Below are 24572 nucleotides of genomic sequence, written 5' to 3' on the forward strand. Positions count from 1 at the left end.
CTGAAATCTCTCTTCCCTAAGTCCTGCCCATTCTCAAGGACCCAGGAGAAGTCCTACCTCCAAAGCCAATGTCCACATAGTTCAGAGGTGGCATCATAGGATCCCCAGTCCCTCTACCACCCAAAAGGATATGGCTATGGGTTCTCTTCTGCCCCGCACGGAGTACCCAGCCCCACATGTGACCAGGATACCCCGACCCCACCCAAGCCCCATACATGATTTACTGGCAGTACGGGCAGTTTTCCCCCACGTACCCTCCTCCTATGGAGGACTGTTTCTCAGGGACAAGTTTATTACAGGGAGCACACTAACCCCTTTCATAATATCTAAAGGCATACCAATTGCAAAAATATCAGGCTCTCAAGTGTGGCCAGCTCGGTGTGGGGCCTGCTTTGAGCCATGACTTTGCTGCCCAGTAGGAGCCCATGGCTTCCTCCTGGGCTGCCTCGCAGGAAGGCACGAGGCCCCCCCAAGAGGAGAGGGGGAAGCTGGAGGAGAGAGGAAGCCCTGTGTCTGGTTCCGTGGTGGTGAGATCCAAGGCTGAGGTGGGGCTGAGCTGGAACGTGAAGCTGTTCTGGGCTGAACCTCACCAAGGCCAGGCAGGAGAAGACCGCAGTGAGGCTGAGGCTGGTGGCAGAGCCAGCATAGGGAGGGGCCTGGATGTGGCCTCCCCGGTTCCACTGGCTCCCAGACCAAGAGCCTACACCACCAATTACTTCCTCTGGAGCCCTTGCTGGCTTCCCAAGACAAAGGGTGCAGACCAGAGCCCTCTGGAAGCTCCTGGTATGAGCAGACCTCCATCCAACCACAGCGACCCATGGCTTCTGATGCTGGTCGCTGATCCGGGGAACTTGCTGGCAGAGAGGCTGCCCTGGGGGGGGGCGGGGACGCTGGGGACACTGGGGAGGGAGTGGGCTGGGAGGAGGGGAGGACCCCAGCACAAACAAGGACAAGGTGGCTTCCCGCACCCTTGGGGCTGGGCTCCGTTGACCTAGGCCCCCGACAGGGCCGTCTTCCGGAAGGCTTGCAGGGCCGGGTTGTGCAGCAGCGTGTAGGCCAGACCCCAGCGGGCCCTGCCTTGGCGGGCCCTGGGCCCTGCTCCTCTGGCCACGGGGTCCTTGGTCTGCAGCAGCTGTATCCCTGAGAGGGAGAGACTTCCTGTGAGTCACTCAGCAAACACCAAGCCAACCCCTCTGGCACCAAACCTGAGCAGTCTGAAAGCCTTATGTGTGTTGTTGGGGAGGCTGGTGACCCCGGGGCTCCAGGGTAGGAGGTTGGGAGAAGTGTGGGCTGCAGAGGGGTGTTTGTAAAGGCTCAGGGTGTTGTCCTGCAGGGGGCAGGCAGAAGAGAGAGGGGCCAGCTCTATGGAGGGGACTGGAGGAAGGGCTGGGACAGCCAGCTAGGTACCCACCTCCCTACTGCGAACTTCCCGGGCAGTAAGGAAGGGGAAGACCTCTCATTCTCTGCGTGTGAAGGGTGTGTGTGTGTGTGTGTGTGTGCACTCTTACGGAACGAGCAGAGGGAGACAGTGTGCGGTGGGATCAAGGCTAAAAAATTACCCCAAGAGGCACCAGGAAAATGCTCACTTCCCTTCTCCCGCCGGCAGCGGAGGGAGAGAGGAAGTGAGCATTTTCCTGCGGTTCACTCCATTGTACGTCGTACATACTTCCTATGTGTGGCAGGGGGCGGGGGCATGCCTCGTCCCTCAGCGAAGGTGGGCTCAATTCCCGCCATCCCCAGGGGGAAGGCCCACCTTCTTCTTCCTCCCCGTGTCTGAGGCCATCCTGGGGGCCCCGGAGAGGCTGGGGCCGCTGTGTTCGCAGAAGCAGGTCACAGAACGCTGTCGTGGCTGGATGCAACTGGCTGGCCTCGATCTTCAAGAAGCTGCAGTATGTGTGGTAGCCTACGGTGGGTGGAGGACGGCAGCGCTGGGGGAGGAAGCCCCCCGCCCCGCTCCACCGCCACCCCTAACACACGTACCGGAAGTGTCCTGAGCAGCCTGCCGGCGCGCCCCCCGACCCCCTGAGCGCACGGCGCCTGCGCTGCCCGTGGGTCCCCCGCCCACACCTGCCACAGTCCCTCGTGGACTAGCTCGGGGCAGAGCCTCCCTCACTGCTTGCACAGCCTAAGCAACCCCTGCTCCTGGCCCCTGCCCAGCGGCCCTACCGGGGTCGAGATTGGCAGCTCGAGGTGGCAGCAGGCTGAAGTCCATCTGGCCAAGGTGGACAGCATTGTAGAGGGCAGAGAGGAGCACTCGCCAGGCAGCCACCACGGCGCCCACCAGCACGTTGATGGGGAAGAAAAAGAAAGTGACTGCGGAGAGCGCTCGCCTGGGGTGGGGGGAGAGAAAAGGCTGAGGCTGGCCCTCCCCCACCGAGCCCCTTCCTCGGGGTCAGGGTCAGACCTAGGTACTAAGCACAGCCGCTGTTGTTCACTGCCTATCATTTATCGAGTATACCTTCTAAGCACCCTGCCCTGTGCTGGGCCTGCTCTCTTGCCCCCCACCACGCTGGGAGACAGGTGGTGGTACTGAGGCCCAGAGAGACTGGATGGCTTAGCTAAGGCTGTCAATGGCAGAGCTGGGGCTTATGTCCTGGAACTTTCTGTGACCCCAGTGTCCCATCTCCTTCCTCTGGGTCCCTTGTCCGCTGACTCCAAGTCTCTCCTAGGGCTGAGGTCCTCCCACAGCCTTTCCATCTAACATAGAAATAATGTTTCTGTTAACCTCCTTCCTGCAAAGGGGGAGACACATGGTTTTGGGGAACACAGAGGGTCCAGGGGAGAGCGGTGCTGATCCCCAAAGCAGGAAAGGCTCATGGAGTATTTCTGGCACTGTGACAGGTGAGCAGAGAGGTATTCTGGAGTCGGCTGGGCCACTGTTCCCTTTCTCTTTGGGAAAGTCAAGCTCTCCTACCCTCCGCTGGGCTTCCCGAGAGGAAAGAGAGAGATGGCAGTGGAGGAAGAAGGACACGATAGGAAAGACCCCGAAGAAGAAGAGGCTGAGGTCCTGAGGAGACCACAAGCCCAGGAGCTGCCTCACCGGTTGGTTAGCTCTGGGTGTCCATGGCGAGTCTCTAGGAAGATCCAGTGGGCTGCCATGTTCTGCAGGACCACGGCCAGGACCAAGGTCAGCCAGAAGGGCCTGCAGGTGGGGTGGGGAGGATGTCACTGTTAGTGGCCCTCTGGGCGGTGGGCCTAGAGCCCTCAGCTCCTTGCCTCTCTCACCATGAGGACTCCAAGGATCGGAGGAGCAGGAGGTTCCTGCCGTGGAGCACGGGCATGAACACCAGGAAGGCAAGGACCATGATCCCCAAGAAGAAGATGATCTGTTGCACCAGGAGCCCTGCAGGACAGGGAGGTGCAGGGGGACAGACATCAGGCTCTGTGGGACCCCAGCCCACCCTGGCACTCCCAGGAACCCAAGGGCTTAGGAATGGGGCAAACCTGGTTTCAGATCCCTGCTCTGCCGCTGCCTTAGCTGTGCCAACTAGAGCACGTTACTTTACCTCTCTGAACTTCGGGTTCTTCCTCGGTCAAATGAGGTCATGGCCCCTACCTCAGCAGGCTTGCTGGGAGGATCCAATGGTATAATGTCTGTGGCAACTCTTTGAAAACCACAAAGTGCTTTGCAAACGTTATTTCCCCCCAGTTGTCCCCAAGCCCTTGGGGACAAGATTGCATTTTAAATTAGTGTTGCATTCCTATTGGCCAGAGTCCTGGCACACAGTTGATGCCAGAAACTCGTCTATGGAAACAACTGGCTACTTGTTTACACGAGGTCATGTGTCTAAAAGAGCTTGGGAGGTATAAAGTCTACCAAGAGGAGGAATTACAACTTTTTGCACTAGTAATTTCTTTTCTCCTTTGTCATTCTTCTCCTCCTCCCCCGGGGAGGTGAGGACCGAAGGAACCAGCAGGCAGGGAAATCAGGCCCTGGCTTTTGCCACTCTGGCCCCAGCCCCCTCCCATTTCAGAGGGCTTTATTCACTGCACTGCCCGTGGGGAGAATCAGAAACGTGCTAGAAATTAACCTCACCTAACTCTCTCAGGGCAGGACCCCCTTGGCAGCCCCAACGATGACCACAGAACCCTGCTTGCATACCCCCAGTGATAGGGATCTCATTATCTCCACAAGGCAGCCCACTGTGGCATAACCCACCCTCATGTAAGCAGGAATGTGCCTCCGTGAACTTCCCACCTTCCAGCCCTGGGTTCACCCTCTGTGTAAACACCTGGTGGCAGTGAGGGGCCATCCTCATGCGAGGGGTATCCTTTCCCCAAGGGCTTCTGTACCTGCCCCTCTCCCTCAACCTGAGTGAGCCTCCAGAAGGCAGAGAAGGCAAGGTGGGTCCCTCTTGTTGATCTCGCCCCAGTTTGCCCCAGCACGGGTAGACACCCAAGGGCAGCCAAGACCTGCTGAGAGCTCCCCCCTCCCCAGCTGGGGCGGGGGAGGGGGCAAGGGGGTGCTCACCAAGGCAGGTAAAAGCAGTCTGGTAGGCACTGAAGCTCATCCAACAGAATATGGCCTGGCGGGAGGGGTGGGGACTCCGGGGCAGGGGGCCCAGGTCCAGGGCAGCCCCTCGGTACAGAGCTTGCAGGTTGACCCTGGTTGGGGGAAGGGGGTGAGGAAAGCAGAGATCTCAGGGAACACACACACTCCCTAAAGTCCTCCTCTGGGCCAGTCTCTGGCAGAATTCCCTGTCTCCTTACGACCTATGGCCACAGGCAGGAAAGCCAAGGGCTGTGGGAGCCAGACAGGGCTTCCTGGAGGAGGTGGTATCTGAGTAGAGTCTTAAAGGATGAATGAGTGTAAGTTTTAGTGCAAGGCAGAGATCGAGGGAGATGAGTTCAGGCGGAAGGCTCAACCTGAGCCAAGTCAGAAAGGCGAGGAAACGATTGTAGGAACGGAGAGTGACTCGCAGGAAGCAAGGTTCCAGGCAGGCAGAGGCTTGAGGGCCTTGAACGCCGGCCAAAGTAGGGCCAACCCTGTGGGAAAAGATCCCTGGGTAAAAACCCTGAGGCCTGGCAAATGCACACTCTGCCGTTGCTCCCCTTCCCACCCACGCTGCTCCCAACTAGAACCTTCTTCCCCACTCTGCTCACAGCTCACAGTGTGCTGGCAAGCGAGGCAGTCTGGGATTCAATGGCCCATCACAATCTCTTCAGCGCCCCAGCACCAGCCGGGCCACCTCCACAGCCACGCTGGCATGTGGCAGATTCACTCCAGCCCCTGTTTCTGACACTGTTCTCTGACACTGCCTCTGGCCACCCTTCCTCCCCCATCTCTTGCCTCTTCCAACCCCCGGCTTTCCCAGGCTGCCTTCCAGCCCACCCAGGTGGTCCCTTCTCAGAGGGCAAAGTCCACACCCCAGCTTGGGGTCTTCCAGCCCTGTATCACTCCCACCAGACAGGAAGCCCAGGAGGGTGGGCACGGCGAGGCCCCGCCTTCTCCACCCACCACAGGGCAGCTAGGCAGGCGGACACAGTGACCACCTGGGCCTGCAGTGGCTCTCCCCTCTTCCCAGACCCAGGGCTTTCCCCACAGGCCTCCTGGCTCAGGGCTCCTGCACCTCTTCCCCACAGCTGCACTGGGGAGTCAGAGCCTGCCACTGACCTGTGTGTCACCAGTGAGCGGATCAGCATGAGGAAGGTGAGTGAGCACGACAGGACCAAGGCCGAGATGTAGCAAACTGAAGGGGGAGAGAGAGAGCAAAGTGGACGGCCTCCCCGGGGCCCCCAAACTGCTGCCGGGGCGGGGCCCGGGTAGGAGTCACCCCTGCCCCCCACCCACGCTCCGCCTTGAGTGGAGACCCCTTGCCACCACCCCCCCACCACCCCACCCCCTGTTCTCAGATGCAGTGCAAGTCAACATTCTCAGCGGTCTCCTGCCCAGCGACTTGGCGGCCAGGACAGGGAGAGGCCAGCTCTGAGGCTGCAGACCTGGTCTTCACATCTGTCTTGCTGCTTCCATTGCGGCGTGTTGCATTCAGGCCTAGCAGGGATTGGGGGCTGCAAGCCTCCTGCCCTCCATCAACACCCAGCCTCAGTCTGCACCCTCACAACAACCCCATGGAAGGGGTACTGGGCTGACCAGGGGGCTGAGGCTCAGCGAGAGGGCCTGACCCACCAGTTGCACCACTGGGAAGTGATGGCTTGAGACCTGCAATTGTTTCCAAGCAGACCCAGAATCAGCCCGGCGTGCCTGCCCCCTGATCGCATCAGTCACCCTAGGGAAGCGTTCCTGGTGTCTGTGTTCCATCCAGAGACTGGGGAGCAGGAGCAAACACACAAGGAGAGGCAGGCACTTGTTCCCTGTAGCCTCAGGTGTCGGAGAGGTGGGTCTCTGCACTGACAGCACAGCACGACCACCCGGAGCTGTTAAAACCCCTCGTGGCCCCGGCTGCACCCCAAGCCAATTAAATCAGAATTTCTGGGTGTGGGACCCAGTCCTTGGCTTTTGAATGCAGCCCGGGTTGAGAGCCACAGCACTGGGGGCTGCGCAAAGATAGAGCCTTAATGATCCATTTCAATCAGCCATTGACTGAAATCAACCAGGCCACCGACAGGTATTGAGGGCCTGCTAACTTCTTGAAGTTAGGCTGGTGTCGGAATCACCAGGAGGGCTTGTTCAGTCATAGAGGCTGAGCCCCACCCTCAGAGTTTCAGGAGTCTGGCAAGCGGCTTGAGCCTTGGGATTTTAAAAAAAGTTACCAGGTGATTGTTAGGCACAGCCAGGCTTGAGAACAACTGCTACCTAAGAAAGCACTAGGCACATGCAGCTCTGTCCTGCTCCTCTTGTCCTTCAGGAGCCAGCTCAGCACCAACAAGAGGGCGCTCTGGACCACCTTCTGCCAGGTGAGGGGCCTGTCTGTGAGCCTGTGCAGGTGAGTGAATGGGTTAACGTGGGGGGTTGGGGGAAGGCAGCCCCCTTGGCCCCAGGCCTGGCCATCTACCTCCGCTCCTTTCTTCCTCAGTTCATTCCAAACCTGAGTCTCTCCAAATCCTGGTACCCACAAAATCCTCCTGCTCTCTGCTTCCTCCCCCCAGATAGATCGGTCTTCCCCCCACTGGGTTGAGGGCCTCAGCGACAAGGCTGCCTCTGTAGCTTTAACACCTGTTTTGCAGTAGGGAAAGTCAAGTCCAGAGAAGTGAAGTGGCTTGCCCAGGGTCACACAGCTTTTAAGTGATGGAGCAGGAGTTCCATCTGAGCTGTCTGATCTAGTCCACGTGACTCGGCAGGGCCCTCTGTGAGCGATGCTAGGCTTATGGTCCAGGTGCCCAGTGGGCAGCCGGAAAATAGGGTCTCGGGGTTCAGCAGACATTAGCTCCTCAAGCTAAGCACAGACCAAAGGGCCCCTGAGCCTGCATATAATCTCAGTCCCATCCCTGGCTTACTGAGTGGCTTTGGACATAGCTCTGGACCCTCCTGGACCTCAATTTTCCTCATCTGCGGACTAGGAGAGCAAACACTGCTCTGTTTGGCCCCTGAATCCAACAAGATCCAAAGTGGAAGCATTTAGGCTTGGAAGCTGCAGCAGGTGATTGTGAATGCCAGTGTGGTGAGTAGAAAAAGTCCACCATCCTGGACATGTCGCCTCCTGACTCTGAGCCTCCATTTCCTGTTCCTGCAGATTGATGAGGCTGAGCTAACAGGGCTGCTGTGACCTTGGATGTGGGCCGATGTGGGCCACGTCTGCTCCTGCCTGTGGCCCAGGTGGCAGCCAACTTAGAAAATCTCCCTGGAGGCGTCATTTTCAGCCCACCTAGAACTTGTCACCTGTCCAACTTGTAGGGCCACATGTCCAGGGTAGCCTCTCGAATGGGAGCAGAGACGCTCAGGAAGGTGGTGGGAGTGGTGGTCAGGGAAGGAAGTGGTGACTGCACACATTTCTGCCCACCCCCACTTCCTGCCCCTTTCCGTGCTCGGCATGCCTCGTCTGCGGGGAAAGGATGATGTTAACAGTCAGGAACAACTGCTGAGCAGTCACACCTCCACCTGCAAGGCTGGCAGCCTAAGTTCCGACCATCCCGTGTTCCTCCTCGGAAGCCAGGGCGCTCGTACCAGCCCAGGACCCCCAAGTCAGCAGAGGGTGCAGGCCCAGGACTCCTGACCACCAGGCCTTGGCTCAAGGTGGTGGAGACTGTATTACTCTCTTAGCTCCACTCTGCCTGGCTGTGCGACCCCCAAGTGAATCCTTTCCCATGTGTCAAGGGGGGACACTTCTCAGTCTCCTCCACAGGGCTATTGGGAGGGCCTGGGAGGTAGTATAGGTGGATGACAGGACTAAGGGCTAAAGGAGGCATCAGACCCCAGAAGGGGAGGCTGGTATGGTTCCCCGGCCCACAGGCTCATTGTCAAGGGAGGGAAGGAGAAAGGAGATGGCCCAGGAGGATAGGGATTGAGGAAGAGAAAGCATCATCCTGCCCAACCCCACCGGCCCAGTGTCCCACGTCACTGCCTCCTTTCCTCCTTCCCTACCCTCAGCAAGGCTCAACGGGCTGTCCCTTCAGCCCACACATCCAAGGCCTTGCCCATCTCCATGCCCAGAGAGCCGCACCCTGGAGCCAGGGTGGGCGACACCACACAAGGTGACAAGGGGCTTGAGATGACTCCTTCAGGTCTCAGAGACTTGGAACTGGACGCTGCAACCAGCCCAGTTTGGAGGGGAGGCAGTTGAGACCCACACAGAGGAAGAGACATACCCACGAGCACCCCGCATGTCCCTGGCAAGCTGGGACTGAGCTTGGGTGTCCGGCTCAGGTCCCCCCAACGGGCCCTCAGGGACTCCGGGGAAGCCTCACCTTCCAGAGCCCACAGTTGATGCTTCACCAGCCCCACCACTTCCTGCCTGTCCTCTGAGAGCACGATCCCAAAGCCGGCCAGTAGGTAGGAGGCGTCCGTGGTGATCCCCGCCCTCACCTTCTGGATGGTGGGTACCACGCCCACCAGCAGCAGCAGGGCCACCTGGAAGAGCCCCAGAATGAAGGTGCCAGGACCTGGCCGTGCTCACACCAGGCGGCCATCCCAGGAGAAGCGTTTTCTGAGCCAGCAGGGAGACTTCGGGGGAGAAACTGCGGCGGCACACGGCTGCATCCACAGGGCCAGCACCCGCCAGAATTCTTGTCTGCCCCGAGAGCGGCGTCCTCCTGCCCCTACCCCGCACGCTGCGAGCAGATCTGACTTTGGCCTAACAGGCGGCAGCCGTGCTTCCAAGCGGCACAGCTGTGCACATCTGTCTCTCGGACAACTATCTAAACCTCAGAACATGAAATTTCCAATTTCCCATGTTGGCGAAAGCCGCGTCTCATACGGATGAGCCCAGGCTCACCGGGGTTCACGTTTTGGCTACCGTGAGGTATTAGCAATAGGAACTTGGCCAAGTCAAATCCACCTCTCTGAGCCTCAATTTCCCCCATCTGTCAAATGGAGAAAAAAATCCTGCTTATCTCCCAGGATTTGGGCTTTTTGGTTTTCTGGGGGTGTGCTGGGGGGGTGGGAGGGGAGTATTTCGTATTTCTTAAACACATATTCCTTCCTAACTGCCCAAATCTGCCTAAAACTTCCCAAATGCTCAAAGAGGAAAGTAATTCTATTTCCTCTATTTTACAGCTGAGCTAATGGGTTCAGAGATGTTGAATAACTTGCCCAAGGTCACACAGGAGGCAAATGATGGAGTCAGGGTTTAAATCCATGTTTGTACGACTCCAGAACTCATGCTCTGACTCTATCTGAGCCCAGTAGGAGTTGACACCCCCTCTCTTCTGGGTCAGCCAGCATTCCCAAGATGTCCAGAAACAGCTAGACAGGATTGTAGTTTGGGCTTTGGGGGAGCTGAGCTGGGCCTGTGCCATCCCAGGCTTGGGGGTTGGGAGCAGGGGTCCAGAGGCAAATGGCACTGCAGGAGCAGGACATACCTGGTAGATGGCTGTCCCCGTCAAGGTGGCCGAAAGCACCAGCTTCAGAGGGAGTCGGAATCCTGCAGTCGCCAAAAGGAGGGATGTGGGAAGCCCAGCACCACTCAGGCCTGGGAGCCCCCACCCCTCCCAAAGAGCCCAGAAAAAGGGCCAGGACTTACAGGACCCTAGACCACCAAAGCCAGGCCAGGGGCTTTCCCCTTGTCCCCAGCTGGGGCTGTTCCTCCTGACAGGGGTTCTGGGGGACGGGAGCCGGCCTCCCACTGCAGCTGTTTCGTGCAAGGAATGGGTGAGGTCACCTGCCACTCTTGACCTCAGCTCCCCACTCCATACCTCGCTGTGGAGTGTAGATGTAGTTTCTGTAGCAGATCCAGACCCGGGACAGGAAGCCGTGCTTGGAGGTGTGGGAGCTGCGGAAAGACCAAGGCAGGCAGGTGCCCTCAGGTGAAACCCCTGCCCTGAGCCCCAGCCCCAGAGTTTGGTTTATTCCTCACTCTGCCCCACCATGTTGCCCAGGGACAGCCCCCCCAAACTAGCCTGCCTACCAGCTCTGCCCACTGGCCCACAGGGAATGCCTAGGACCTCACCTACTTTCCAGCTTCTTTCGGCAAAGGAGGGTCCTCAGATATTCCTCAGAGTAACTGCTCTGCAGCCCCTGTGGAGACAGACAAATGGACGAGCAGATGAGACCTGGAGATGGCGTGGAGCCATCCCTGGGTCCCTGGCTCAAGGAACCACAGTGGGCTCCACGAAAGCTTCTTGCCTGTAGTAGGGTGCAGAGGACTGACCTGGGGGGCGAGGTCCGTGCCCCCTTAAGTTGCCCTTTCTCCTCCACAAATATGAGACTATCAGTCTCCTAAAAATACTCAGTGTGAGCAGTTCTTCTTGAGGTCTGTCTCCAGCTCTCTCCTGCTTTAGCCACTGCTCACTGCTTCCCTCCTGGCCCACAGGCCTCTGCTAGCTGAGACTGGGGCAGAAGGGAACCTATGTCCCACGGGCACATCCCTGACCAGGACACAGGAGGGGGCCATTCCAGGTCACATCCCCCAGGCCTCTCCTCCGACTCCAGGGAGATCACAAGGGTCACGGGATTTGTCTAAGCCCCATCCCAGGCCTTAAGCGGCCTGCCAAGTGGCAGAGGCCCACGGTAAGATGGGGTTAGCCCCTGCCCCTGATCATGAGACTGCAAGCCTGTCACAGGTTGCCATGGCAACCCTGAAACCCAGGGAAGCGTGGGTCAGCTGGAAACTTGACTGGGTTCTTTGAGGCTTAAACCTCCCTGACCCAGGGCCAAAGAGAATTTTACTTCTCCCAGGACTTCTCAAGAGGAAAGGCATGCATGGAGGGAGAGGTGAGGCAGAGAAGATCCCTGGAGGGGGAAGGAAAGGGACTAGGCAGGGTAGAGACGTGCCCAGTGTTACCACGTAAGAGCCAAACCCAGAGTCGGGCGGGCCCACGGAGGACCCAGGGCGGCCACTAGAGAACCTGAGCCCACCCAGCCTCTCCCGCCTCACTCCCCTTCTGTCCTTGGGACCTTGGCTCCCTGTCTAGCTTCAGTCCCAGCCCCTCTCCAGAGCTCCAGGCCCATGGGCCAGCTGCCTGCCACACCCCCATGACCGCGCCCCATCCCCTGCACACGCGCGCACACCCACGGTCTGTATAGCAGCCACCTCCCTACTGTCTGTCCCACGTGCCACCTCAAGCCTGGCCTTCACCTTCCCCAACTGAAGGGTTAACCAAGCCCTTTCGGCATCTGAGTCCCCAACCTTTCCTGAGTCTGTCCCCCTCCCCCTGAGGGCCTCTGCGGGATGGTTTTCTTCCTCTCCTCCCCCACCAGGAAGAGTCCTTGACCCCCCAGTTCCATGCTAGCCCATGGCTGGGGGATGGGCCCCGTACTTCTCACATTGCCCTGTGAATATTTGTTGCTGCCTGAATCCCCCCAGGGCACTGGGAGCTCCTGGAGGTCAGACACAAGTCAGTGGCTCTGAGTCCAGGGTACCTCGCCTGGGGCCTGACACTTGGTAGGTGCTTAGAAAGCTTCCTAATAAGATTGCCTTGTTTTGTAAGAATTCTCTCTCGTTATGATGTACCCACCCATCGATCTAAAAACTTCACAAATATGTGTTGAGTATCTATCGTGTGCTGAGAACTGGCCAGTGCTACAAATTGTGTGTGAACGAAACAGACACAAGCCACCTCTGCCCCTTTACTCCTCTTTTCCTACACCTGCACACCTTCTCCTTATTCTCTCCCTACTCCAAATCCTTCCTGTCCTTCAGGGCCTCTACTGAAGCCTACCTCCTCCAGGAGGCTCCTCACCGCCCCCCAACCCCACCCCGGCCTCAGTTCTTCCAGCTCACCTCTTCATCTGCCTTTATCCAACCATATCCAACCTAGAACTGATTCATGAAGCGACTCTGCCCTGGGTGTTTCCTGAATCATGTCGGCATCTGCAGGGCTCCTAGTGGGCACACGGCTCCTGGCCTCTCTCATTTCTCCACCTGGAGCCTCTGTGTCTCAGAAGCAGAGCTCTGACTTCTGCCTTCTGGTCCACTTCCCTTTGTTGGGTCCCCATTGTGCATCTGGCGGGGTGCCCCAGGTATCCTGGGTGCAAGCTGAGGGCCTGGCCTAACCTTTGCCCTGGGAGGGGGGGACTACCCAGTCACTTGGTGACTCAACAAATATTTTCTGAGCACCTGCTATGTGCTATGCCCTACACGAAGCGCAATTGCCCACAGGGCACCAACAGACATGCAGGAGCTCAGGGTGTCGGGTGTGACCAGAAGCCCAGCCCAGCCCTGCCCCTTTACCTCAGAGCCTGCTCCTGTACTGTGGCTGAAGCTTCTCACCAGCTGCACCGGGTACCAAATGCTCAGGAATCCGAGGCCCAGAAGCAGAGGCAGGGAAGCCAGCAGGGAGTAGTACTTGTAGATCTAGGCAGACAGACAGACAGATTTCCAGACACACTGACCTCCTGCCTTCCTCCCCCAACAGAAGGCCAGGATCAATTTCCCTTCCCGTTTCACTCCCACCTGCCGTGAGGGTGGCCTGAGGCCTCTGGCCCACCCCCTACCTGGGCCACTCAGCACCAACACTCTCGCTTCCCCTTGTGAGGCCCTGTGGAGATGCTCACCCTCCCCCGGGTTCCCGGACTCCCACAGCCCTGGGAGGAGCCAAGAGAAGAAGCTATGTAATCCCCTCCTCCTTGCAATGGGGTCTGAAACCGGGGACACCCGCTTTCTATGTTCCTTTGTTCCTGGGCTTTGGGCACAGGCCCCTGAAAATTAGAAGAGGGCCTAATTTTGTCTGTGTACAATTGCGACCTGGGCATCAAGGAAGTACATGCCCTACCTCCCGGCACCGAGACCTTCCCAGGGTTGGGCTCCTTCTGTATTCACTCACTTATTTGTTAGTTCAATACGTTTTTACCGGGAGCTCAGTAGGTGCCAGGCTCTGAGTGGTGAAAAAGACCAGTCAAGTCCCAGCTCTCAAAGAAAGCAACCAATCTGCATCTCTGCCCTGAAGGATTGGTGTTATCAACTCCGTTTACAGGGGGGAAACTGAGCCTCAGAATGGTGATGTGGTTTCCTCAAAACACTTAGCATCACCTGGCATCATTTTGTATATTTACTTATTGTGTCTTCCCTTCCGGAATGACAACTGTTGGGATGCCAGGGACTTCATCTGTCCTGTTCACAGCTGTATTCCAGTGCTTGGAAACATCCCTGGCACGGAGTATGTGTTTCAAATATGTTTGTGGAAGGAAAGGAGGGAGGAGGGAGAGAAGAAGCTGGGTTCAAGCTCAGGTTGCCTGGCTCCACCCTTGGGGCTCTAGATGGGGCAGCGTCACACCCCCAGCCAGCAGCCAGTGAACCAGTTTCTGAGGTTCTAGAATTCTCTTTTTACCCTCCAAGACCATCCCCCTACTCGGGGCTTGTCTTCCTCCATCACTCCTCGCCCCCACTCCAGCCTGACCAAAGGAAGGCTGCGGAGTCAATAATGGAGGGATTTCAGGCTCTCCCTTTCCCCTCTCTGTGCCCTCCTAGACGGTGCTGAGGACAGGCCCAGCCTCGTCCCCTGTTCTTCCCACAGACGTCGCAGTGTGGAAGGGCCTGTGTTTACAGGAGTGGAGTTCTGTGCACAGTGGAAGGCAGCGGAGAAACCCAGCACATAGATAAGAGGAGAGGAGCCGTGCTGGTTCACGCAGCCCTCCATGCCCCTCTGCCTCAGGCTGCTGTGAGTCCGCGGTTACCTTGGGTGCCTGGGGGCACTCTACCCTCTGCCACACCTGGACCCCGAAGTGAGCCCAGGACAGTGTGCTGCCCAGCAGGTGTGCGGCTCTGTGCCTGACCGTGGCACAGGCGGCCAGAGGGTAGTAGAGGGCAGGGTAATAGAGCAGGGCGAGTATCTTCCAGGGCCCTAGAAGGCAAGAGGGGCAGAGGGAGACACGTGCTGGAAAGGCAGATGTGGGGCCTGGGTTCAGCCCCCCCCCCCCCAGACCCCTCTCCTGCCTCCGCCTTCTGAGCCCCTCAGCTGGTTCAGTGAGCCAGAGGCCCACATTCAAATTCACGTTCTGACTAGTACCGGCGTTGTGATCTCGGGCAAGTTACCTCTGGGAGCCTCACTTTCTCCATCTGTAAAATGGAAATGGTGGTAGTATATTAGCAAAGACATCATGAGAAGACACATGTACAGCGCTTAGCACAGGTGCCTGGTCAGCTGTCAATAAACTTAAAGTTGCTACTTTATTACCTTTCCCTTCCCGGACCCTCCTCAGGGTCCTCCTGTGTGAGATGGGGCTACTACCCACCCTTTGCAGGGTCATTGTGAGGACTGGTTGATCTGAAGAGATCAGGTTGAGGACAGTGGCCCCTCTTGCTGGCAGCTGCCCTTTGCACCCTCGCTTCTTTGAGCCCAGCTCTCAATTCTCCAGAACCCCTCCTGCTTTCTCCCCACTCTCCTCCGTTCTCAGAGGGCTGGGCTGCCTGGGGGATTCAGCCTGTGCTGTTCTGGGGGTGGGGTTTGCACAAGAACAGAAGAGGCGGACAGGGCGGTAGTGACCCAACAGCTGGGACCCACAAAGGGCAGGTTTCATGCACTGTGGGAGCAGCTGGGAGCTTAGCGGGTCAGCATCTTCCGGGCAGTGGCTTACGACTCGGATGGGGGCTACCTGACTCGCTACAGAAGGGCCCGGCCCCATGCTCCGAATTCCCACCCGGTGCATCCCACCGATCTAGCCCCAGGGCCTCAGCTGCACTGGGTACCTCGGCTAGTGGATGAGGCCAAAGTCAGGAACGGCAGCGGGTCCTCGGCGGGGAACAGCAAACACAAGGAGCTGAAGAGGACCGTGAAGACAGCGGCAGGCACCATCCAGGTCCTGTCCCCAGCCAAGAAATCCACAGGGCTGGCGCAGACAGGGACAGGACAGGAGGGAGTCACTCAGGCCCTGTCCCCCACCCCCCATTCCCTTGTGCCACGTTCCATAAACCGGGGAGGTAAAGGTGGAAACTTTCCCGATGGAAACTGAGGCCCCATCACCCATTCATCCCACACGTGTTTGTGGGGTGCCTGCTGTGTACCAAGTTCTGGGCCTTGTGGCAAAGGGACTCCAGGACATCCCGCTGATACACATACACACAGTAGGAACAAGCCAGAGCACCGCTCCCTCCGCCCACCCTGGAAGCTCCGGGAAACAGCTGCCTCCACACAAATCAGTCTGTCTGGGCTGGCAAACCTTCAGAGAGCTCGGAGAGTCACAACATCCTTGTGCAATAGCCACCGCCCCGGCCTGGGTGTGGCCCGGGGCAGAGGGCAGACAGCGGGCACAGCCGTCCCAGGCCCTGGCCCTCTGGGTTCAGGGCAGGCCTCTCAGACCTTCCGCTTCTGTCATCCAGCTTCACCTCATGCCTCGAGAGCTCCGTCCTGATTCCTTCTTCCCTCCAAGCCCACAAGCTCTTTCCTGGGCCCACCAGTGACAGAAACCCCAGGCTAGTCCTCCCCAAAACCATCATGGCAGGACCCACCTGGGTCTGTGGTCTTGGCCTGGGAACGAGGCTGTCTACACTGGGGTTCCCATCACCACCTCCCCCAACACTTTGGTCTCTCCCATATAAGCCTGCCCAGGCCCATCTCCTCAGGGCCATCCTTGTCCCAGGCTCTGGGGTCACAGGACTAAAGGAGATAGGGGAAGAAAGTTCTAGCCACAGGGACTGGAGATCAGCCTCTCATGATCTGCCTTTAAACATCGGGGTCTGGTGATACCCTCAAGAGAAACGAACCCTCATGGGCATCCCCTGTCCAGACCATGGGCCGTCTGAGGAAATGTATTCTGGAGCCGGGCCCTGTTAGGTTTGTGTCTCCCTGGGCCTGGAACAGGAGCAGGTGGGCCTGAGCGGGTCCCCCCCACTTCCCTCTGGGGCTCGTGACTAAACTGAGAGCCAGGTAGGGGTAGGGAGAGCCCCCAGGCTGAAAGGATGGGGACGTCACCGAGACCTGAGCTGACGTCTAGGTACCTAATAAACCACCACGCTCCCAGAGTGGCTCCTGTCAGCCGGGCCACCTGAGTGGGAGTGCCCAGGCCTTGGCACCAACCTGGGCAGTCCAGGCCTGCCGTGCCCGCAGCGGGGCCGGAGCTGGCGGCGCCTCACAAGCACAGCCAGCATCAGCAGCACAAGGATCTGAAAGGAGAGCACAGAGCAGGACGTGGGTGCCCAGGCCTTTCCCTGAGGGGCTGAGTCTGAGGGCTTGGCCTCAGTGCCCAGGACGCCCCCTCCCTCCCCTTCCCCCAGGGCACAAGCATGAGGCATACTGGGCCTGGCCAGAGAGAGGTGGCCAAAGTCTGAGAGGTTGGACTTGGCTGCATCCTGGTTGGGGTCCTCACCCTGGGAGAGCTCCCGGGGTCCCCCCTCACCAGCCTCAGCAGGGAACGCAAGAGCCCCTGCCCGGCCTGGCAGTCGGTTGCAAGCCAGTCCGGACTCAGGTTGGACTCACCGACAGCACAGCCAGGCAGGCGTGGAGGAGGCCGGACAGCACGCTGGGGTGGCAGGAGGGCACTTCCCTGCAGAGCGAGGGAAGGCTGGGTCAGGGCCGTGTAGGGACTCCCTTGGGTGTGCAGCCAGGGTCGGGGTCCCAGGCGGTCTACCCTGGGGCTCCACCCACCACCCCCCTCAACCCTCCGGTCTCTCCTACACAAGCGTGCCCAGTTCCACCTTCTCAGGGTCACTCCAGGGTTTTCACACCCCTCGTGGTGTGCCAGCCCCGTGCCAAGCTCTGAGGTTACAGCGCTGAAGGAGACAGGGGGCTCCCAGGGGAAAACATGGGAGAAACAGAGTGGGCCAGCTGGACCTGGACCGCTCTTCTTTCTCACCCACATTCTTCCTATCCTTCAAGGCCCACTTCATTCCTCCCTCCTCCAGGAAGCCTCCCTGACTGCTCCAGCCCTCATAGACCTCTCTTCTCGGCACAGTGGTTGAACGTTATTGCCTGGGTCAAGCAATCAAGTGTTTGGCCCTATGATTTGGCCCTTTGATTTGAGTTTAAAAGATGGTTAGCGCCTGCTGAGGCAAAGAAGGGGAAAAGTAGCTCCGTGTGGAGGAAGGAACATGAGGCAGCCGAGTGACAGGCAGCAGACCGTGTGGCTGGGGCCAGGCACTTTCAGTTTACAGTCTACAGGGGGGAGGGCAGGCCAGAAGCAGGTCGCAGCAGGCGTGAGAGGCACTAGGGAGCCACTGAGGTGTCTGAACAGGGCAGTTGTTCTGGATTTGGGGAGATTTCTGTGATTCAATTTGAATCCCAACAGCAGCAAGTAGCACTTACAAAGAATTTGACTAAGTGCCAGATGCTGTCTGTTCCCTGTCTTAACTCAGGCATTATCTAAGAGGTGGGTGCTATCATTATCCCCCTTGTTCAGACAAGGAGACCAAGGCTCAGAGAGGCTAAGTATCTTGCCCAAATCACACAGGAAAGCAGCAGAGCAAGGATTCGAACTGAGGTCACCTGGCTCCAACGCCCACATCTGACCAGGCGGGAGAGGTAAGGAGCATGGAAGGAGGTTTTAAGTTGAACCGTATGAAATGGTCATTTCCGTACATCAAAAATCTTTGAGAATCGGCATTTTCAAACAGTTGAGCACAAGCCGTGGCTGGGGAAGGGGGATGGCAGGGTGCGTCTCAGAGGTGTGTAGGAGGAAGGAGGTACACGCCTGGAGACGGGATAGTAGAAGGAAGGGGAGTTTCCAGAATGACCGCTGAGTTCTAGGCCTTATTCCAAGATGAGAGGTGAGGACCAGAATCACATGTGGCCAAGGAAGCCCAGGCTGGGTCTCAGACACTCAGGGACAGAGGTCAGACTGCAGTGGTGAGGACACTGAAGCAGAGGGGCAAGACCGCTGTTCCTAGACGTTAGGCTCTGAGCCTACAAAGGGCCCCACTCAGAGGGAAAGGCAAGCACATCTCTCTGGGTTGGGAGGGAAAGGCTGGCTGGCTGATGTGGGGGCCTGATACCCTCCCCGCACCGCCACAGCAGAAGGGCCTGGTGTTGGCCTCTTGCTGGGAGGCAGGCCAGGAGGGAAGCCTCCAATTCCCCTTTGAAGTGAGGGGGCGGGGGAGGCGAGTGTCATCCTGGACGGCTGCCACAGGCATCTGTGTCCCCAGGCTCTGGCTGAGAAGGTCAGTGTTGGTGAGGAGGGGATAACACATGGGCACACAACCGGGTCAGAGGGGCTCCGGGGGGGTAGGAAAGGGCCAGCTCGGCTTACTTGGAGCAGTCCTGTGCCCACAGAAGACCCCAGATGACACAGCTCACCCCATCAGACTCACCGCCCACCCCCCAAGCTTTTCTACCATGAGGGCCCCTGGCTAAGTGTGACCAGGAGACTGAGTCCAGCCAGCCACTGTCACCAGTGCCCACCAGCCCCAACCCCAGCCTGTTGGGGCACACTGACGTGCCAAGGGGGACTACCATCAGGAACTCCTCAAAGCTTTGTGCACCATCTCCCTGGGGTGTCTGACTCACTCAAGGAGAAGTGAGCCCAAGTTCATCTCCTTGGGATTCCCCTGAGCTTCCACCTTCGGGGGTGGGGTTTGGGGGACAAGCAACTAGACTTGGATTGGCCAAGTAAGTCGACTCAAGCAAACCTCCTCATTCTTCCCTGCGGTGGGAGGAGGGAGCTGCAAATCCCAGATGCCACGCACATGACAGGCAGTGCTCCCCGTCACGCAGGCCCTGCTATGTGCCCAACTTCATTCTGAGCCATATCTGAAGACCCCGGCCCCAACCAATCCCCCGGGGCCCTGAGGCTCCCAAGGACTCAGCTGCAGATTAAGGTCTTAACCCAAGTCAGGATCTGTGCGCTCATGGGTTCCTGGGCCCCTCCCCGTTCTGCTACTTCTCCCGCCCCCAAAATATGCAGCAGGGATGAGGGGAGCCCACAGGCTGTCCAGATCAGCTTGGGAAGGGGGTGGGAAACCCTTTGCTGACCGCGGAACTGCTGACCAGGTGGCCAGCATCCTGAGTGCTCCAAACAACAGCAGCCTCCCCCAGGCCTGGGTGGGGCCTCTGTCCCTGCTGGGTGACCCAAGCCTGGCCCAGCCGAAACCCCAGCCCCTGGGGAGGCACACAGGCATGTCTCCTTCTCCAGTTTCCACTGTTGATGGAGAGCAGATGTGTATACATCTGGCTCCGCACCCCGCCCCCCCCCCCCCCCAGCCTCACCTTTCCAGTACTGTAAGCCCTCAGACAGAGGAGGGGGGGTGGGGGTTGGGGCCAGGGCCAGGAACAGGAAGGGGAGAACAGGGCTCTGGGGCCCACACAGGCGAGGAGTCCTCGGCGGCCTGTGGGGCCCAGGGAACCCCGGCCCCTCTGCCGGGGTGCTCAGACTCAACAAAGAGAGGGGCTGGCAAGTCCTCTGGCCGCACTTGACCGTGCTGTGGTTGCCCCCTGCCCCTGGGCTCGCCTGAGCACTCCTGCAAAAACGAAAGGACCCCCTCATCTTCATGGAGACTCAGAGCCAGCCAAAGGCAACAGGGTGGTATGTTTCCTCAAGGACTTTCTTTCCTCAGGTCTCCCCCTGCCCTGGCCTGCCCAGAGAACCTGACACTTGTGAACACCACGCCCCAGATGGTCACCACAGGAACCAGTAACCCCTTGAAGGCAGGCCCAACTTCCCTCAACCACTCACCCAGCACTCACTCTCCAGCCCAGCTGGAGTCACCCAGGGAGCCGCCCCAGACTGGCAGGATCTGAATTTGCAGGGATGGGGCCCAGGAGGTTGTATTTTTAACAAACCACACGGGTGCTTTGTAAGTGACAGTCCAGCCCAGGTCCCCCTCAAGTACCAACATCAGGGCAAGGGCTGTTATTCCCATGTAACAAGGGTCTGAAGCCCAGAGAGGCTGTAACTTGCCAAGGGTCACACAGCAAATGAGCGACATGGTTCATCTTAGCAGTCCTGGCCCAGGGGCTTCCCCATCCCCCCACCGGTGACCTTGGCCACACCCCACCCTCCTGGTGGACAGAGCCAGGGCTTCCAACTTACCCCTCTGGCTGGAGCTCCTGGCCACCCTGGGGCTCGTCGATGTACCAGTTGCCATAGGAGTAGTCATCCGTGGCTTGAGAGGAGGTCTGGTTCCCCACTGCCTGGGACGACATTCTCTGGCCTTTCTCCTTGCCCCCGCCCCCAGACAAGTCAGGGAAAAAGCCACCACCGATATGAAAAGAGGCTTAGGAGGGGAAAAAAAAAAAGGAAGAAAGAAAGAAAGAAACCCAAACAAAAAACGTTTCTTTTTAATCCTAAAGGTTAGTTTCTTGCTTTTAGCTCTCTGGAAAAGTCTGTCTGGGAGAGAGGGCCAGGGCAGGCTGGCACGGGAAAAGGGGAAGGGCTTTTTGCGTCCCTTCCCGTCCCTTCCCGCCCCGTCTTGCCCGTTCCTGCTGGAGATAGTTATCCCCTTGGGAAGAATGCACCCCTCAGGGTCCTTAGGTTCTTGCTGGAGCACCTGTCGGTCTGACCCCCAGCCTTTGTGCAAAGGACCATTTTCAAAGAAAGTTTGTCCAATCCAAGCTGCCCACGGAGAACCCCCCCTTCCTTCCCCCTCCCCAAAGCCACCCAGACCTACCCACAGACACACACTCAAGGAAGGGCAGGGAGGAAGGAGCTGCAGAGATGAAAGGGTGGGCGGGCAGCAGGCAGGCCTAAACAGCCTGGACCCTCCCAGCTGAGCTCCAGGTCATTTCTGCCCTCAGGGATTGAACCCAATCCCCCTCTTTGTTCGGGCTCCCTCGAGATACCACTCCACCCTCCCCCTGCCCAGCCTTAGCTTGCCCGTCTCTGGCTCCCTTGGCCCTCCCGATGGGATCCCATCATGGTCCTGACAAAGTCCCCCTCCCGGGGCAGGAGGCCCCAGCTCCACCTTGCAGGGGTGCGGCCAGGAGGGTCGGGCGGGCACCTGGCTACACACACATACCTGCCCCCAGCGCCTGCCCCGAAGGGCCCACAGCTTTGCCCACTGTAACTGCAGCGCACCAGTTACACACAAGCCCAGCGTCCTGCAACCCAAGGAGACAGCTGGAGTTGGGCTAGGGGTGGAGGCGGGGAGGGGGAGTCTAGCCATTCCTTCTCCTGGTGTTCCATGAAGGAGGCAATATGTGTCTCACTGGTAAACCCTTCTAGTTTCTCCAACTTGATTTCACAAGGAGATAACTCACCCCCACAAGGCGGAGATTAGTCCTTTAAACACAAACCAGACCCACGAGTATGCGAGTATGCGAGAAGGGTCCCTCCGGTCTCCTGCTCCTCCCAGGCTGTGGGGTGAGGGTAAGGGAGGCAGGGCCTGGCAGAGGCTGGGGCTTCCTCTGCATCCTCCCTCCCCTGAGAGGCTGCACCCCTGGCCAGCTCCCCTCCCGCTCCTGGCCCCAGCTCAGAAGGGAGGCAAGATGTAGATAAAGACAGAGAACAGTTCTCAGGCCCCTGTCCCAGGGTGGGGGTCAGGCCCTCTGAACCTTTGAAGGTCCCTGTCTTTCCAATACCCCAGAGGGGTCCTGGGACATGGCCCTCCCCAGCTAAGGTATTCATTCAACAGGATTTTTTTTTAAAGGCATTCATCCATTTATTCTTTTTATTTTTTGTAAGTTTATTTATTTTGAGACGGGGAGCGGGAAGGGGCGGGCGGGGCGGGGGTGGGCAGAGGCAGACTGAATCCCAAGCAGGCTCTGCACTGTCATCACAGAGCCCGATGCAGGGCTCAAACTCACGAACCTTGTGATTATGGCCTGAACCAAAATCAAGAGTTGGACGCTTAACCAACTGAACCACCTGGGTGCCCCCATCCATTTATTCTTTTTTTTTTTTTAATTTTTTTTAACGTTTTTATTTTGTTATTGAGAGACAGAGAGAGACAGAACATGAGCAGGGGAGGGGCAGAGAGAGAGGGAGACGCAGAACCCGAAGCAGCTCCAGGCTCTGAGCTTCCAGCACAGAGCCCAACGTGGGGCTCGAACTCACAAACCGAGAGATCATGACCTGAGCCAAAGTTGGTCGCTTAACCAACTGAGCCACTCAGGCACCCCTCATTTATTCTTTTAACAAAAATTCATTGAACAATGACTAAGTGGAGGCACTATTCTGGGCCCTGGGATGTGAGAGTTTACAGTGCGGAGGGGACAAGCGGGTAAATAACCTGGAGTCTGAGTCTTCCTGTCTACAAAGGGAAGGTACAGAATGCTCTGATGTGTACCAGAGGAAACTGAATTTGGTCCGGAAAAGTGGAGGATTCCTGACAAAAAAAAAAAAAAAAAAAAAAAAAAAAAAAACAACACCTTTCTGTGGAGATCTGAGGGCAAGGAAAAAGTGAGCGGAGAGTGGGGGTCTTGAGGGTGGGAGTGGGGGTAGAAGGAAGTGTGTTCCTGATAGAGTGAACAGCCCTGGGGGAGGCTCAGAGGAGACAGAGCTTGAAATCCTAAAAACTCCCCATGTAAATTTAATAGCCAGGCCCACAAGGCTTTCCAGGATTAGGGCCCGAGTTCTCTGTCAGCCTCGGTCGCTCCCCCTCCTTCCCAAATGGCCCCTCTTCCAGGAAGACGGCTCAGAACTCCCGCCCCACCCCACAGAGTTGTCAGTGTCAGCTGACGCAGAACAGAGTCGGCACTTTGTGTGATGCGATGAGGGAGCCCACACTTCCTGTCTGATCCCAGGAACCTGGGGTGAATCCAGCCTCCCAGGCCTGGCTGTGATGTCCTGGGGGCAGGGCTCTGCCTCAGTTGCTTCTTACTCCCTCATTCTGCTGATGCACAGTATGGGGCTCTCCGGTGACAATGCCTTTATAAACTGGGTTTGCAAAGCCATGGCTTGCTCTAGTGACCGTCACTCCCCCAGGGGCCTGTCCGGGGCGGGCCACTATTTCTCCAGCCAGGCTTTGCAGAACTCTCTACTCCAACACCAGAGCCCCGCACTCCCTTCACTGCTGAGGAGTTTTGGACCCCCAGCTTAGAGAGCACCTAAGTCCCATCTGCTCTTAAATCCCCATCATGATACCTCCAACAATTGGAGTCCAGTCTGTGATGGGGAGCTCATTCCCTCTATGTTCATAACTGGACCATCTTGCCTTTCAGAGACCGTTTCCTTCCCTGGAGGGAGCCTCCCCGGTCTGGTTTGTTCATCCATTCATTTAGCCAACAAAGGTGGATTGCATGCTGATTATGCACCGGGGAAGGTTCTACAGACTGAGGATGTAGCAATGAGCGAGACAGGGAAGCCAACGTGTACCGGGGCAGTGGCGAGACGGCCGTGTCATGAGTGCTGAGAGGGAAAATAAACTGGGACAAGAGAAGAGACACAGACAGCAGTTGGCTGCGTTAGGCTGGATGGTCAGGAAAGCCCTGGTGAGGAGGTGACCTTGGGGCAGAGACCTGGACGAAGAGAGGGGTACCCAGCTGGGCACCTGGATGGAAAGACATCCAGGCTGCCTGAAGGAGTGTCTCTCAACCTCGGGGGCTGCAGCTACACTGGCAGGGAGGGGCCCTGCAGAGCCCAGGCCTGGTGCCTCCCCCACAGTACCTCTCCCCTAACCAAACCCTGCCCCCTCCCCAAAAGGGACTTCCAGTTAATGCCTTCCAGTGGCCTCTCCCCACCAGGGCTACTCCAGTGCCCATGATATCACCTCCCTCCTCACCAGGGAGATGCAGAGACCGTCTTCAGGGAGGCCCTAACCGGAGGTGAGGAAGTTGCGAGCTTTGTCCCTCTCCTTGGGTGTGGGCACAGCTGACAGAAGGCAGCCTGGTGCCCAGTACCTTGATCAGGGCCGTGCTGGAAACAGGCAGGAGCAGGCCCAGGAGGAAAGAACACAGTTTCTATATAGCAAAGAGAAATGCCCTGGTTGGGGAGGCAGCCTACCTGAGCCCTGGGGCTGGCTGTGTGATCCTGAGTGTTCTCTTGGCCTCTCTGGGTCTCAACCCTGCCTCTGCCCCAGGAGGGGTGGGGCTACCAGCCTGGAGATTCTTTGACTGTGGGCTCTCCTCTCCCCAAGGCCACTATTCACTGCTCTCAATGACTTCATGGCCCAAGAATGTAGAGCTAGCACACCAGGCACTGGCTGTAACAAGAAGGTCAAAGCCACAGAGGCTGTGACTACCCAAGTGTCCCCCGTTGTCTTCTAGCCACCCTCCTG

General features: G+C 58.1%; 1 protein-coding gene across 1 annotated transcript; it reads right to left on the minus strand.

Annotated features, from left to right (window-relative positions):
* Window positions 1-210: 210 nt before the first annotated feature.
* STRA6 (signaling receptor and transporter of retinol STRA6) lies at window positions 211-24428 on the minus strand. Its single transcript, XM_049613857.1, has 20 exons — window positions 24299-24428; window positions 22644-22682; window positions 20450-20633; window positions 16906-16972; window positions 16507-16592; window positions 15180-15319; window positions 14526-14549; window positions 14168-14334; window positions 12726-12848; window positions 10503-10570; window positions 10249-10325; window positions 9916-9977; window positions 8803-8965; window positions 5615-5690; window positions 4472-4605; window positions 3226-3343; window positions 3041-3142; window positions 2167-2330; window positions 1754-1903; window positions 211-1140 (listed from the first exon to the last, which is right to left on the minus strand). The coding sequence occupies exons 3-20, from the start codon at window positions 20560-20562 to the stop codon at window positions 992-994; spliced, it is 1983 nt and encodes a 660-aa protein (XP_049469814.1). The 5' UTR covers window positions 20563-20633; window positions 22644-22682; window positions 24299-24428; the 3' UTR covers window positions 211-991.
* Window positions 24429-24572: the final 144 nt, after the last annotated feature.

This window comes from Panthera uncia (genome assembly GCF_023721935.1).
Source record: "Panthera uncia isolate 11264 chromosome B3 unlocalized genomic scaffold, Puncia_PCG_1.0 HiC_scaffold_1, whole genome shotgun sequence".
NCBI classification, from domain to species: Eukaryota; Metazoa; Chordata; class Mammalia; order Carnivora; family Felidae; genus Panthera; species Panthera uncia.

Coding starts and splice junctions, on each gene's coding strand:
- STRA6 (XM_049613857.1), bottom strand. CDS start 20,562: ATGTCGTCCCAGGCAGTGGGGAACCAGACCTCCTCTCAAGCCACGGAT. Junction 3,143..3,225: donor CGATCCTTGGAGTCCTCATG/GTGAGAGAGGCA, acceptor CCCCACCTGCAG/GCCCTTCTGGCTGACCTTGG. Junction 1,904..2,166: donor AGCTGCCAATCTCGACCCCG/GTAGGGCCGCTG, acceptor CACCCACCGTAG/GCTACCACACATACTGCAGC.